At 40.6% G+C, this 13,681-nt stretch overlaps 1 protein-coding gene across 1 annotated transcript; it reads right to left on the bottom strand.

Moving 5' to 3' along the window:
- Window positions 1-1,518: 1,518 nt before the first annotated feature.
- Window positions 1,519-13,304, bottom strand: LOC116290691 (PC3-like endoprotease variant B). Its single transcript, XM_031697793.2, has 14 exons — window positions 13,036-13,304; window positions 11,898-12,002; window positions 11,277-11,366; window positions 10,268-10,376; window positions 9,812-9,849; window positions 9,302-9,375; window positions 8,857-8,945; window positions 8,295-8,467; window positions 7,595-7,816; window positions 6,960-7,060; window positions 5,943-6,164; window positions 5,444-5,691; window positions 4,695-4,894; window positions 1,519-3,777 (listed from the first exon to the last, which is right to left on the bottom strand). Exons 1-14 carry the CDS (start codon window positions 13,279-13,281, stop codon window positions 3,190-3,192), a joined length of 2,505 nt encoding a protein of 834 aa, XP_031553653.2. The 5' UTR covers window positions 13,282-13,304; the 3' UTR covers window positions 1,519-3,189.
- Between the last annotated feature and the right edge of the window lie 377 nt (window positions 13,305-13,681).

Genomic DNA, 13,681 nt, shown 5'->3' on the forward strand with positions numbered 1-13,681 from the left:
CACTTCCTTCCCTTCCCTTTTGGGCCGCCACGCAGGCTACTATTCATTTTAATTCTTCTCTGTTGTCAATGATTTAACCGCCACCTTTGGAAAACAATTTCTTTCACGAAGAAAAAGTGGGGAAAATCTTCGAAGAAATGCTTTTCTTTATACACCTAGAAGTTTCCATACCATTGACGTCACACTGTTCTGGTGCTTCATATCATCTACAACACCTACTGGCTACGCCACAAGAGAAAAACGTTTGCGCATGCGTGCTTTTCAGCACGTTTTCCAAGAATTTTAGAAAAGTTTTAATGAAAAAAAAAGTTCGTTTTCTTCGAGTATTACTATACCAAACATTTCCTGAGTATACTTTTGTGAGACCAAGTACTGTATTAATAAAGACTATGAAAAAATTAGCCTTAAGTTTTAAGTATTGACTCTAAATTTCGGCATTTTAAGCCCATTTTTAGGCAAGATCAAATGTACATATTTTTACAATAGCATAAAGCCTTTTCAACTAATTTGCATACGCCCTTAGAGCAGGCGCAAATGCTTTTCATTCGTGTCACTGGCTACATTCACTTTTGATGCCAAAATGTAAGTTTTACACATGCGCACCACTTGTAACGACACTTTCTGTGCACAAAATTATCATGGTTAAGGTTATTTCCTAGATTTTATTGCGCGATTGTGACGTCATTATCTGCGCATATACATGACGTCATATTTGGATCTTGAACAATTAGACCCGCAGCCCGGGTGATCTACGAAGTTGACCTTTAGATCCGACGACGAGTACGAGTACGAGTTTTTAACCTTGAAAGATTGGAACTATCATTTCGTACTTTAGATTGTAAAAATCGGCAGTCGACTACGATTCAGTGTTAACCGGCCACGCGTGCAGGCCCAATAGACCCGAGTTCCAAATTACCGCTGTGTTTCTTGATTACAGACTCACTTACTCTGGCTTAGCCTCGATTTTGTGAAGAATATTCACGTGTTCCAGTCGAGGTACGTCAAGTTTCAAAGTGTTTGTATTGTTGAAGTTGTGCATTCTTTACTTTAACGTTGGTATTTGTGAATATTTAGACACTGATTCGAGGTTAACCCTGTGTAAATGAGTCTGTAATCAAGGAGCAAGGCAGTAATTTGGAACTCGAAAATGGTCTATATTTTTAAACTCGTACTCGTTTTTGTACTCGTCTTCGGATCTAAAGGTCGCTAATAGCCCTTTCGGCCTTCGGTTATTGAGTCGTAGACCATGAGGGCGGGAGGTCTAATTGATTTATTACCTATTTATTATCGGTCAAATCATGAATACCAAACATAAACCTGAAATATTGTATTTTTTGTGTTAAATGTTTTGGTTTTCAAAACAAGGAAATTTCGCTACCAGCGGTCTGTCACTAACAGACTGACAGACAGACAGACAGACGGACAGACAGACAGACGGACAGACAGACAGACAGACAGACGGACAGACGGACAGACAGACAGACAGACAGACACAGTCATAACCAGAAAGTACATGAACACTGTTCTCTTAGTTTTATTATCAAAACACAACGATACGGTCACAGACCAAGAGCCAGTACTTGTATATATTATTATTAATAAATTGATGCTGTTTTAATAATATATTAATACTTCATTTTTGGTAATGGATGGAAGGGATCATGTTTTCTAACAACTTGAGACCAAGTACAGGTTTCTGTGACCTAGGTGAATGCAGACGTGGTTTGGTATATGCGAGCGATCCGTTGATAAACGATATTAAATGGTGCTGATGTGGTAATTTCTATTCAGAGTAGATGTTGCTTTGTTTAACGAGTGTTAGTATGCATAGTAACAACGTGCGTGCATACGGAGTCAACGAATTGATGGTTTTCACGGCGGCCATGTTGGAGGAACTTAAAAGAATTGTCAATGAATTCTTTTGTTACATATATCCTCCAACATGGCCGTCGTATCTTTTGTTATTTAATTATCTTGGGAATGGTTGAAAACCATCAATACTTTGTTCTACAAGTTAGCCTTGATTTCGTATGGAGTTACTTTGAATATTCATGCATTCCAGTGAAGGTCCGTGGAATTTCAAAGTGTTTGTATTGTTGAAGTTGTGCATTCCTTTACTTTACCATTGGTATTAGTGAATATTTAGACACTGATACGTGGCTAACTGTATAAAAGAGACTGTAATCAAGGAACAAGACAAATTAGATCTATAGAGGCTTTGCACCATCACGTGATGGCAGCCACTAACAAGAGGGAGAAACAATAAATCTAATCTGATTTACATGAGGAAAAAGGAGGAAAAGACTCTGTTGTGCTGCCTCCTTTCATGGCTGCCATCACGTGACCAGTGCAAAGGCCTCTATTTCAGAACGTCGATTAACCCCCAAGGTCTAAGAATAGCTAGAATGTAGAGTTTACGAGGCTGTATTTTTAAGCAGGCATCACTGAGGTTTGGTAGCCATGGTTATCCTATAGGGAGTGAAGCTTGGAGAGGGTAGTTCTATCTTCCCATGTATATTACTTTTATCTAAAGATACTAGTTTTTGAAAGGGTTTGAAATTCCAATCATTTTTACCCAAACTACTATCCCTTACCTCCCCTCCCTCCTTACTCCACCATGAATTCTTTCTATGACAGTATTAAAGATTTTGGCAATAAAAATACAAAAAACTAAGACGCCGATTGGATCGTCATTTTCGAGCAACTAATCTACCCAATCACCTTGAGCTTTCCCTCGTGAATTACTTTTTTCCAAATATAGATACATTAACCATAAATAGGCGGAGCCTGCGGTCCTTTTGGTCTCCGCAAACAAACGAATTAAGTTTTCATCGATATAACTGGCTTCTACTGTCGTATCAGCCAATCAGAAAGAGTGACAGTTGGATTCGCCCAGACCCAATCACTTTTTAGCGGAGACCAAAGGAAAACGCGGGCTCTGAAAACGAAAATAGCGAGTGACGTGTTTTTGATCATGCGCAGAGCATTATATAATTTTAGTACCCAGGAAATCTCGTTTTCGTCTAGCCCATAAGAGACTAGGGAAAGATAGTTATATAACTGTACATAAAATAGTTTTAGAAAGTCAGTGTTTTTCCAGTCCTCCAGGCGAGCAGACGAAACACTGATTTAATTAATAAAAGCATAATAATTAATTTATTAACTATCAATTAATATGTATGTATAATATTAATCGTAAGTACCATAAAATGTCAAAACCCATTTCAGTAGTACACCAGAGCAGCCCTGGGCAAGACAAGGAATAGTTGGATTATCGTAGCCCGCGTTGACTTGTACTCGTTGGGTAGCGGTTTCCTGCTTAGCCACTTGTACTTTCTTGGAATTACTCAAGTTCTTCTTAGAAACGAAACTTTTCTTGGTACCAAGTTCCTCCTTATTTGTATTTTTCCTATTTTTCTTAATAAAACGGTTTTGATTTGCTGGTTTTCGTAAAACGAATACTCCAGTTCCTTTATCTGCCTTATATTCACTTCCGTATAATCCACTTCCGTTGTCTGGTGTTTCGTCACTTCCGGTATCTCCACTTCCGTCGTCCGTGTCCTCGCGGTTCGAATCAAATGTATGTTGGTTTGAAGGCCGTGCAATTTTGCTTCTATCGTAGACATATTCAGTGAAACTTGCTGAATCACTCTCGGTTAGATTGAAGAGGTCATCGACTATGTTTTCTTCAGTTTCCGTTGTTGAATCATTCTCCTTGGGTTTTTTGACGCTATTTCGTCGTACACCAGGGGGGTAGGGAAAGTCGAAGTTTGGGTTCTTAAAAGCAAAACGACAAAAAAAACACCCTTCAGTATGACCACCTGCCGTCATTTTAAAGTTCCATCACCTCAAAAATAATTTAGAACATTCCAAGCCCAGCAATAGAGGCTTAGTACCATCACGTGACGGAGCAATACAATCGTTTCAAATAAGGAATTCAATTCCCAAGAGCAAAGGGGTTTTGTTGTTCTGCCATCTAACCACAGGCAGCCCAAACGTGTTATGGGTGTGGGCACGTGATGGGGCAAAACCTCTATAGCTGTATATCCATGAGAAAATAGAGCGCACGCAATATATCCGTGAAACAATTACTAGCCTTGTAGCGCTTAAAAAATCGTTATCAACTATTTGGTTGTAAAATAGCTAAGAATTCATTCAGGCATGAACCAAACAAAGACGTGTAGAGGTATTTGCTTTTGTTCCCAATGTTCTGCTCCTGTGATATCCACTATCTCGTGCATAGCAGGAAAATAGCTGCAATAATCCCCTTCACAGTTCCAGGCGCCATCTTGAAATTTAGTCGTGCCTTTGCATCGAAGCAAGACGAACGGTGAGCTTGTAATGATAGAGACGTGAATAATTGTCCAAGGTGTTTGTCCAAAAAAGACTCTCTCATTGCAAGTTCACCGTTCGTCTCGTTTCGTTGCAAAGGCACGGCTACCTTTCAAGATGGCGCAGGGAACTGTGAAAGGGACTATTAAGGCAATACATCGTTTGGTTTTATTTCACGGATATATGACGTGCAGTCTACAGTATTGATGGTTTTCAACCATTCCCAAGAGAATTAAATAACAAAAGACACAGCGGCCATGTTGGAGGATATAACAAAGGAATTCATTGACAATTCTTTTGTTAAGTTCCTCCAACATGGCCGCCGTGAAAACCATCAATATCGCTAATGATTCAATCCTTACATTCAGTTTAATGGTTTGAATCTTCGAGGCTTGTTGTTTGGTTTGCTCGTCAATAACCTGTTCCTCAAGGTCTTCTACATCTGTTTCTTGTTTACTTGTATCGAGATGAAGAGTGCCAAACCCATCCACCACTCGATCACCGATCTCATTCAGTGGATTATCGATCAGTTTTAACGTCCACTTACCATGGGGGTTCTCACCTGCAGGTCAGAGTAAACTATTGAGGGTGATAAAGAAAAACATATTGTGTACCATTTGACACGCGTCAGTCAATTGATCAAGCTTGCAAGTAGTAAGCAGGCAAATAAGTATGCAGGTATGCAAGGAAGGAAGCAACAAGCAGGCACGCAAGTACACGAGCAGGCAAGCAGTCACGCAGGCAAGTAGGCACGCGTGCAAACTGGCAAGCAGTCACGCAGACAAGCGGGCAAGCAGTCATGCAGTCAAACAGACACGCATGCAAACTGGCAAGCAGTCACGCAGACAAGCAAGAAAGTAGGCACGCAGCCAGGGAAGCAAACAAGCAAACATAAAGCAAGCAAGCAAGGAAACAAGCGAGCACACAAGCAAGCAAAGAATCAAGCAAACGAGCAAGCAAGCAAGAAACTAGAAAGCAAACAACCGAGCACACAAGCAAGCAAGAAAAGAAGCAGGCAAACAAGCAAGCAACCAAGCGAAAGAAAGGTGTGGTAGAGTTAGAAACGTTTCGTATTGCCATTATCATCAACTGCAACAACTTTTCTTCTTACCCCAGCAGTGCACAGTCATAAATGCCCAGTTATCAAGTCCTTCTTTCGAGTCATCATAGCGACGTGTCGACAGCATCTCGTTTTTAGTCCCGGATGGTGACGTCAGCAACAGGCTAACGTCTCCACGGCGACGGTGAATGAAACTGATGGTCAAAACCACGTGTTCTAGTTTTCTGATCTCGGCTGGTGTTTTTTCACATCCTGTAGTTGGGATGTTGATGCTCAGGAATCCTCCAGCAGGAATATCTCTAAGAAAGAATACAATGGATGTTATAGTCAGTGTACGTGGTTCTTGATTTCACGGCAAAACCGCTGACACGGGTGGCGTAGCGGTGCTCGGTGCCATATGTGAGTTGAGTTGTTTGTTAGTTCTCTCCTGTGCTTCGAGGGTTTTTCTCCTGATTCTCTGGTTTTCCTCAGTTCCACCGCAAAAATTGACTTCTAAATGGGGTATAAATAAATACGTCAACCATGTCATCAAGTGAGAATATGCTATCACCTTTCTTGTATCCCCGCTGCCCCTGTACACTGCCTCTGAGGTCCAACACCTTTCCATATCTTAGCTTTTTCAACCATAGCATCGGCGTCTAATCGCCCAAAACCAAACTTATGGTTGAAACTGTGCCCAGCACCGTTGACCATCCATCCGTCCTCTACTGGGCTTGTCATCTGTGCAGTCTCCACAATGATGTGCTGGACGTCGCGCCAGATTAAATTAGGACTGGGAAGATAATAGTTAATAAGCATGCGTTAGGGTGATGGGACGTGTTGCCAGGCAACAAGATGCTGACCAGTAGAAATGCAGGCCTTAGAAACGTGATTGTTTCAACATTACAATATTACACTGAGTGACAATCGAAAAACCGTGGGCACCTAGAAATATTTCAAGAATGTTTCTTAACCAATCAGAAGCGTTATTGTTATCTTCCCGTTATCTGGTGGTTTGAAAGTCAATTCTGATTGGCCAAAGAACAATAGATCATTCCTGGAATATTTCTAGGTGTCCGCACGGATTTTCATAAGACCTTTCACGAATTCGATTGGATGACCACATAACAATGGTTTGAAGTCGAGACTGATTTTCTTACTTATCAAGTCCAGCCTCGACTTCAAACCATTGTTTCAATGTCATCCAAGCGAATTCGTGAAAGGTCTATTAGCACTGTAAAACATCGATCCTAACGAGAAATTATTACCGAATTAATTTCACTTCGATCTTAGAATAGCCAAGAAATGACTTTAAATAATCGGCCAAATGCGAATTCAGGTGTCGATAAAATTTGAAGGTTTTTCTTAAACGAATTCAGTGGTCAAGAGAAGGGGAAATATTTTTTAATACCAAAGGCTTGGTTGCCAGGCTAGCCAATCAACTTCATACTTTGAAAATAATAGTTAATGAGCATGCGTGAGGGTGATGGAACGTGTTGCCAGGCAACGAGAAATTATTTTCGATTCTGACCAGTTAGGATGTAGGCCTAAGAAACACATTCAATCAGCTAGCCAATCAGCTTCTTACTTTGCTTCCAGCATAAGAGCCACCATTCCTGCCGCTAATGGCGCCGCTGAGGAAGTTCCCTTGAACTGCTCTGTACATTTGTTCTTTAGATCTGTTGTTATCTGTCACAAAAGAGAGAGAGCGGCCATCTAGTAAAAACTGTAAACCTCTATATATTGGCCAGTTGTACATCTCTTAAGCAAAGCATTGTCTAAGTCACAAAGAACTAATTTGTAAGGCCATCGCATACTTCCCTCTATAAGTCACCACTTGTCACTTGTCTTTGAAAGGCCGTTAATCTTAATAGACACTTTTAGCTTAGGCGTAAAGTTTTCTCATTTCAGACCAAGTCATTCCCTTAGAGTATCACTATTTCTTTGTTGAACGGCTGCTCATAAGAAGACACATGTATAGATACAACTCAAACAAATAATCTTATTCTCAAAAGAAATACACGTGGTTTGAAATGAGAAAGCATTACGCCCAAGGTAAAGAGGTCTATTTTGGGCAGATCTCGTCGTAAGAGAGGTCTGTAGAAGTTCTACTGTAAAGTGGAACTGAACGCGCGCGCGCCCATAAGATATCGCCGGATACTTTTTACACTGCCAAGAAAGTTTGCGTCACTTAATACTACTACTAATACTACTATCTCTTACCATCTTATTTTCTTCGCGCTCTCGATGCGCGCCACCATTGAATGTAACAGCAAGTGTCGATGAGCACAGCTCAGTATAGTAAGCAGACAAGCCATGATCACCAATGCAGCCTATAGATATGGTGTAGATACTAGTGGTATAGCCGTCACAGTTACAGTCATCGTCTGTCAGTCCTCCATTACCAGTAGCCCACACGTAGATGTTCCCCCTACCACCACGACCCTAAGGGATGGTAAAGAGAATTACGTCATCGGGATAAACCGGTCACACCAGTTATGACGAGTTTTAATATATATAACGACTTTGTTGTCTGCGTCGTATGGTTGATGCCCCTGGTGTTGGTTGCCCGCCACCGGAAATTAAGGGTGTATGTAGTGGTAGTGCACTAGCCTCTCCACCTCTGGGGTCGGCATTACATGCAAGAAGAGTTTGTTTTCTCCGGTTTTGCTCCCTCCTCAAAACCCATCGCTCCAATTCACTGTGAGTTAGCCATGCCCTGACTTGGATCAGCCCAGAGGTTGTTTCAGGGTTTAATCTGTGAGTTTAGCCGTACCCTGACTTAGATCAGCCCAGTTGTTGTTTTAGGGTTTGTTCTGTGAGTTAGCCATGTCCTGACTAAGATCAGCCCAGAGGTTGTTTCAGGGGTCGAGAAAATTATAAAAGGGCCTGTTTGAGAAAGCCTTCAAAAATTCGCCTATACCTTTTCGGCGCCCATCTTCAAAGCTTTGGCTGCCAGGGGCCCTGGTTTACCAAAGGTCTTGCCATCATCCTTGGGTCCCCAACAGTTACTGTAGACATCGGTGAACTGGTTTGCAAACCCAAGGGAACTTGCTTCTAGAGCATCGGTTGCTTTGCCGTCTAACATCCGAATACCTGAAGGAGAAAATATGTTAATGAATAAATATTCCGGATTCGAAATCCTAAAAACAACACTAGATAGTGAAAATAGGTTGTTCTCTTGTTCAACCATCTGTTCTCCCTTCCCTTCCCTTCCCTTCCCTTCCCTCCCCTTTCCTTTCCTTCACTTCCCTTCTCTTCCCTTCCCTTCTCTCTTCCTTCTCTTCTCAGTGTGCGTGACTTACTTCATCATTACTCTACTTCATGCTTGATCCCCCTTTTCTTTTTTAATTTGCTCAAAACTTCTAGCTATATCCTTTTACCTCTCCTCTCTTCACCATTTCCCTCCCCTCCCCTCCCCTCCCCTTCCCTCAGGCCACTCTTTACTTCCATTCTTTCTTTGATGTAAAATGATCAGTACCAACCTCCTATTTTTGAATTATACGCCACGCCTACACCACATATGCTATTGTTGGCAACAGCAGCAATTTCCCCCGCACAGCGAGTTCCATGGCTGAAAAAAAAGAGAAAACATCACGCGATCATCATGGGGTATATAACTCGGATCATATGGTCTACACGAACTTTGCTTAGTAAATAAAGAAGATAGGACCGCGGAATCAGTCTAGAGAAGAGATGCGCTCAAAATAGACCTCTTTACCTTGGGCGTAAAGCTTTGCCATTTCAGATCACGTGTCATTATCAATGATATAATTTCTTTGTTTGAGTTGTATCCATATTCATGTGTCTTCTCATGTGCGAACCGTTAAACAAAGAAATGATACTCTACGTGTTCAGACAAAGGAAAACATCAATAGATCTATTGGACTTGAATTCCCTCAGTGAATTATATTCGAGCAATTTCCTCACCAGTTATCAGGATCAATATCTCTTGGCATCGGGTCTGGGTCATTATCGTTAAAGTCATGACTGGACTTTGGTTCCTAATGCAAGAAAAACATATTTAGATGTTTCCATATTCTGCGCATATATAAAACTATCAATTTTCAAACATTTCCTAAGCTCCGGTTGGCTCTCAAACCTCCATGTACATGAAAGAATGTACCCTGTATAGGGAATTTGTTGTCATTTTCCCGCCTCTGGAATCTCTCCGAATCCTGTCTCGAACTCCTCGTTCACCTTCAGTGAAGAAGAGAGCATCTACCAGGCGAAGATCTATATAGAATACTCTGAAGCCATATGGCATAAGGAATCCGAGTAGACCCTAGCTATTCGGAGTCCACCAAATCCTTACGCCTATTTCTGTCTTAGCGGCCTCCGTCATCCCTCCCCTCCTAATTAGAGCTTTTTGTTTTGCGCTAATTTAATAATTAATATCAATAAATTAAAGAAGAGCCAAACCAAGGTATATATACTTACATAGTTTGGAAATAAATCTGGATGATGATAATCCATCCCTATAGCGTAAAAGGATATATATTAAGGTATTATTATTATATCTTTCCATTTCCTGTGTATAAAACTGGTCGACTTTCAAAGATTTTCTGAGCCCTGGTAGACCCTGTCAGCATGGGTGGCGTAGCGGTAAGAGCGCTCGCCTCTCACCAATGCTCGATTTCCGGACTCGGTGTCGTATGTGAGTAGAGTTGTTTGTTGGCTCTCTCCTGTACTTTGAGGGGTTTTTTCCGGTTCCTTCGAATTTCCTCCCTCCACAAAAATCAACTTCTATATTCCTATTATAATTTAGTAGATGAAGTACTTCTCTGTAGACACCACTTGCTGTTAAAACCTATTTATTTATCTTATAATCGAGTGCCATTGAGCTGCCGGAAATGGCGCTACAAAAACTGGGCGTTTCCATGGTGATCTACTAACCATCATCTAGAACAGACAGAACCACACCCTTGCCTGTGATGCCTTTTCTCCATACAGGTGTAACATTAATGTCTACACCAACTGGCCCTCCCGTCTGACCCGTGTTCATCTGCAATTAATCAAACAACATATCGCTAATAATTTATTTCTTGTTATTCATGCTTTATATGCAATTATCCTCTTTGCTACGATATAGCGTCCGAAACGTCAGTAAGTTTTTTCATCTTTTCACGATGTAAAATTTATCCTTTTATCATTACTGTTTCAGTAAAAACACCGACGCAGCTCACACTAGTTTTTAGCTAGTTATCTCGAGATAGTTTTGGTCAAGGCTCAGTATGATGCATCCTCGGGAACCCAGGGGTAAAATTCTGTCTCTTTTTTCCCCGCTCCCAGAATACATAAAACGTCACAACTACCCGCATTGCATATTGGACTAGATGTGACCGCCATATTGGACTAAATTTCGTGTCTTGGCCACAGATATAGTATTGGATATGACAACGTAACTGCCATATTGGATACCGATATGTAACCATGGCTACCACTATTATTTCCGTGACGTCATGGTCGCCGTATTTGTTTGCGTCAGTCATTACCAACACCGAGAAATGTACCTTGGGTTCCAGAGAATTTCTCGCTCCAGTACTTCTCGGTCATAGAATAACGTACATACGACCAAAAATCACTGGAACGAGAGAGACTCTCGAACCCAGGCTACAAGAAATGAGTCGTGCAGTCCAATCAAGCCATCGTCATGTTTTCGATGCAAGCTATACAGCAAGTATCAGTGGCAGATCCAGGGGTGGTTCCATGTGTTCCATTGAACCCCCCTCTTGTGAAGCATGTTCTTTACGCTCAGTTGAATGAAATTGGAACCCCCTGTTTTGTAATGCCAATCTTACCAGTTTTTCCCGCGTGGCCGCCATTTTGAAACCCCCCTTTTTGAAATCCTGGATCCGCTACTGCATGAGTATACTACTGACACGTTCAAGCAGATCTTCCTTACCAAATACCACATTTCTTTAAACTTTGGGTCGAAAGGCATCCCATCCCGTTTTGTCCTGTGAAGAATCTTCTGTTGTTCTGCCCATCTTACCTTTTCAATGATAAAAACATGACAACCTCGTTAGAAAGGATAAAGTGGGGGTATGAATAAGAAAATAGGAGACCTTTTACATGCTCTAGTTTGACCCCGTTGAGCTGCGTCGCTACTGTAATTGCGGTGGTGGTTAGCGATGACAAGTTTTTCCCCTTCTATTTAGTGACCCTGAAAAGGAGCGGGAGTCTTAAAATAATAGTCGACTTGCATGTGACGTCAAAGCAACTCAATTTGGAGGAAAAAACTTTAAAATTTCAATCTCCAGGGAATTGGAAACCTATTGTTATGTCCTTCAAATTGAGCTGCATTCCGACGTGCTGTAAGGGATCTGGTGATGTGTTATATATATATGAGAGCCTTTAAATTGGTTGGAAATAAAAAGGGGGTGCCGACAAGACTTGGGCATATACTTTGGGGCATACTAATGAGGGGATTGGAGAAAAACGTATCTATTTTCTCAACCATTCCCCCTTCCCACTCCGATAAATAATGAACTGTCCCTTACCGAAGTTGAATCATATTCGTTACCTTTTGATCGAGAAGCAGTCGGTCGGTTCTATCCCGATCGTGTTCTTTATTAAACTCTTCTACGTCATCATGACGTAAATGATAATGACCCGGCAAATCTCCAATCTGAAAAAAAAGATCAAAGCTATTACCATCAGATTATTGCCTTGTGTAAAACTCGGAATCTGGAATCCAGTGTTCTAAGGCCTTCAAGGATTTTCTGGATTCCAGATTAATTTCTTAGGATTTCGTGACTCCAAGAGCTAAAAATTTGGTTATTCGGGAATCCATACTTCAAGGGAGATGATACACATATGCGCATGCGTCAATTGTCATTTCTGCACCAAGGACTTCATTAAATGGGTTTGTAAAACATCGCTGTGTTCTTTGATTACAGACTCATTTACTTAAGGTCAGCCTCAATTTAGCGTCAAAATATCAGTTCACTTATGCCAACGCGTTAACGGTAAAGTAAAGAATACTGGAACACATGAATATTCTACGCAAAATCGGGGCTAACCCTGAGTATCAAAACTTGGGTATTTTTGTTCGTAATTTTGTAAATGATAGATCGTATAGTTATAGTTAATCCTACAATTTAAAGACTTCAATACATCAGAAATTTCACCAAATAGCAAGAACCTACGTGTATCAGATATCACAACGCATGCGTGAGCTCTAACCCTTTTTAAAGGTTAAAAATCCAAAAATGTAGATGCCTTCAAAAATGACCACGATTTATTTTAATATTATTTGAACGATATCTGGCCTGACAGTAGCGTTTCTTTTCTTTTATATCTGTTTTTTGATAATATGACTGTGTTATCAAAGCAGACTTCAGTGTGAATCTTCTTGTTGACCTGAATGCTCTATTGATCCTGAACCAATCGAAGCCAATGGCGCTTCTAATTTAAGGTTCAGAAAAACTCCATGACTATTTTGACTAATTGACTAAATATCACGTTTTTGTTGTAAAGACTAATATAAATTTCTTGCTTGTTTGTGGAATAGTTATAATTTCACTGTTTTGTGTTCACTGGCCAAACAAACCGGTCTAAGCTATTCGCTAATTATTTATAGTCTTCTAGTTTTGGTAAGACAGTCCATGCCATTAATCGTCTCTATTTACCACAAAACAAGTTTCTTTAAGTCAACTAACCTTCCCTAAAACAGAAAATCCATGTCGCTTCGCTATATCCAATATGTGTTCTTCGGCTGGGTCCTCTAACTCAACTGCCCAAGTGTTGGTAAAATAGCCTTCTTTCGTTACCAGTTTTCGCTTCCATTCTCTTGACACATTCCTATATCCATCGTATGCTTGATGATTAGTCGCTAAAGAACACCTAAATAATACTAAACCAAGTAAAATATAACTTAATTTTATCGATAATATTCGAAAATCCATATTTTTTCAAAGTCCAGTGTGAATTTCCTTGGACTTTGAGGGGAAAAGAACGCTTGGATGACGTTAGGAAAGAATTATCCAATTGGCTATCTGAAGTGACAGGTTTGTTACTGGTACATCTAATGAAAACTTTCATATTTACGGGTGGGCATACAGATATGCTACACAGGAAACCCATGTAATTAACGGGGACGTCGACCATTTTGTACGATTTGAGTAATATTTCTTTATTAGGAAACATCAAGCCCACGTGATCCGCGCGTTACTACCCCCATTCTTAGCTAGCAAAAAATGACAATGCGTAAAGATTTATGAGAATTCATTCAAGTTTCTTGTAATTGTCGTTTAGTTATTGTGTCTCGGAAACGAAATTTGGAATTCGTGTTATTATTTTGATTTT

The sequence above is a fragment of the Actinia tenebrosa genome, unplaced genomic scaffold, assembly GCF_029948245.1.
Source record: "Actinia tenebrosa isolate PJP-AT-01 unplaced genomic scaffold, QUT_ActTen_1.0 PGA_scaffold5__44_contigs__length_20552954, whole genome shotgun sequence".
NCBI classification, from domain to species: domain Eukaryota; kingdom Metazoa; phylum Cnidaria; class Anthozoa; order Actiniaria; family Actiniidae; genus Actinia; species Actinia tenebrosa.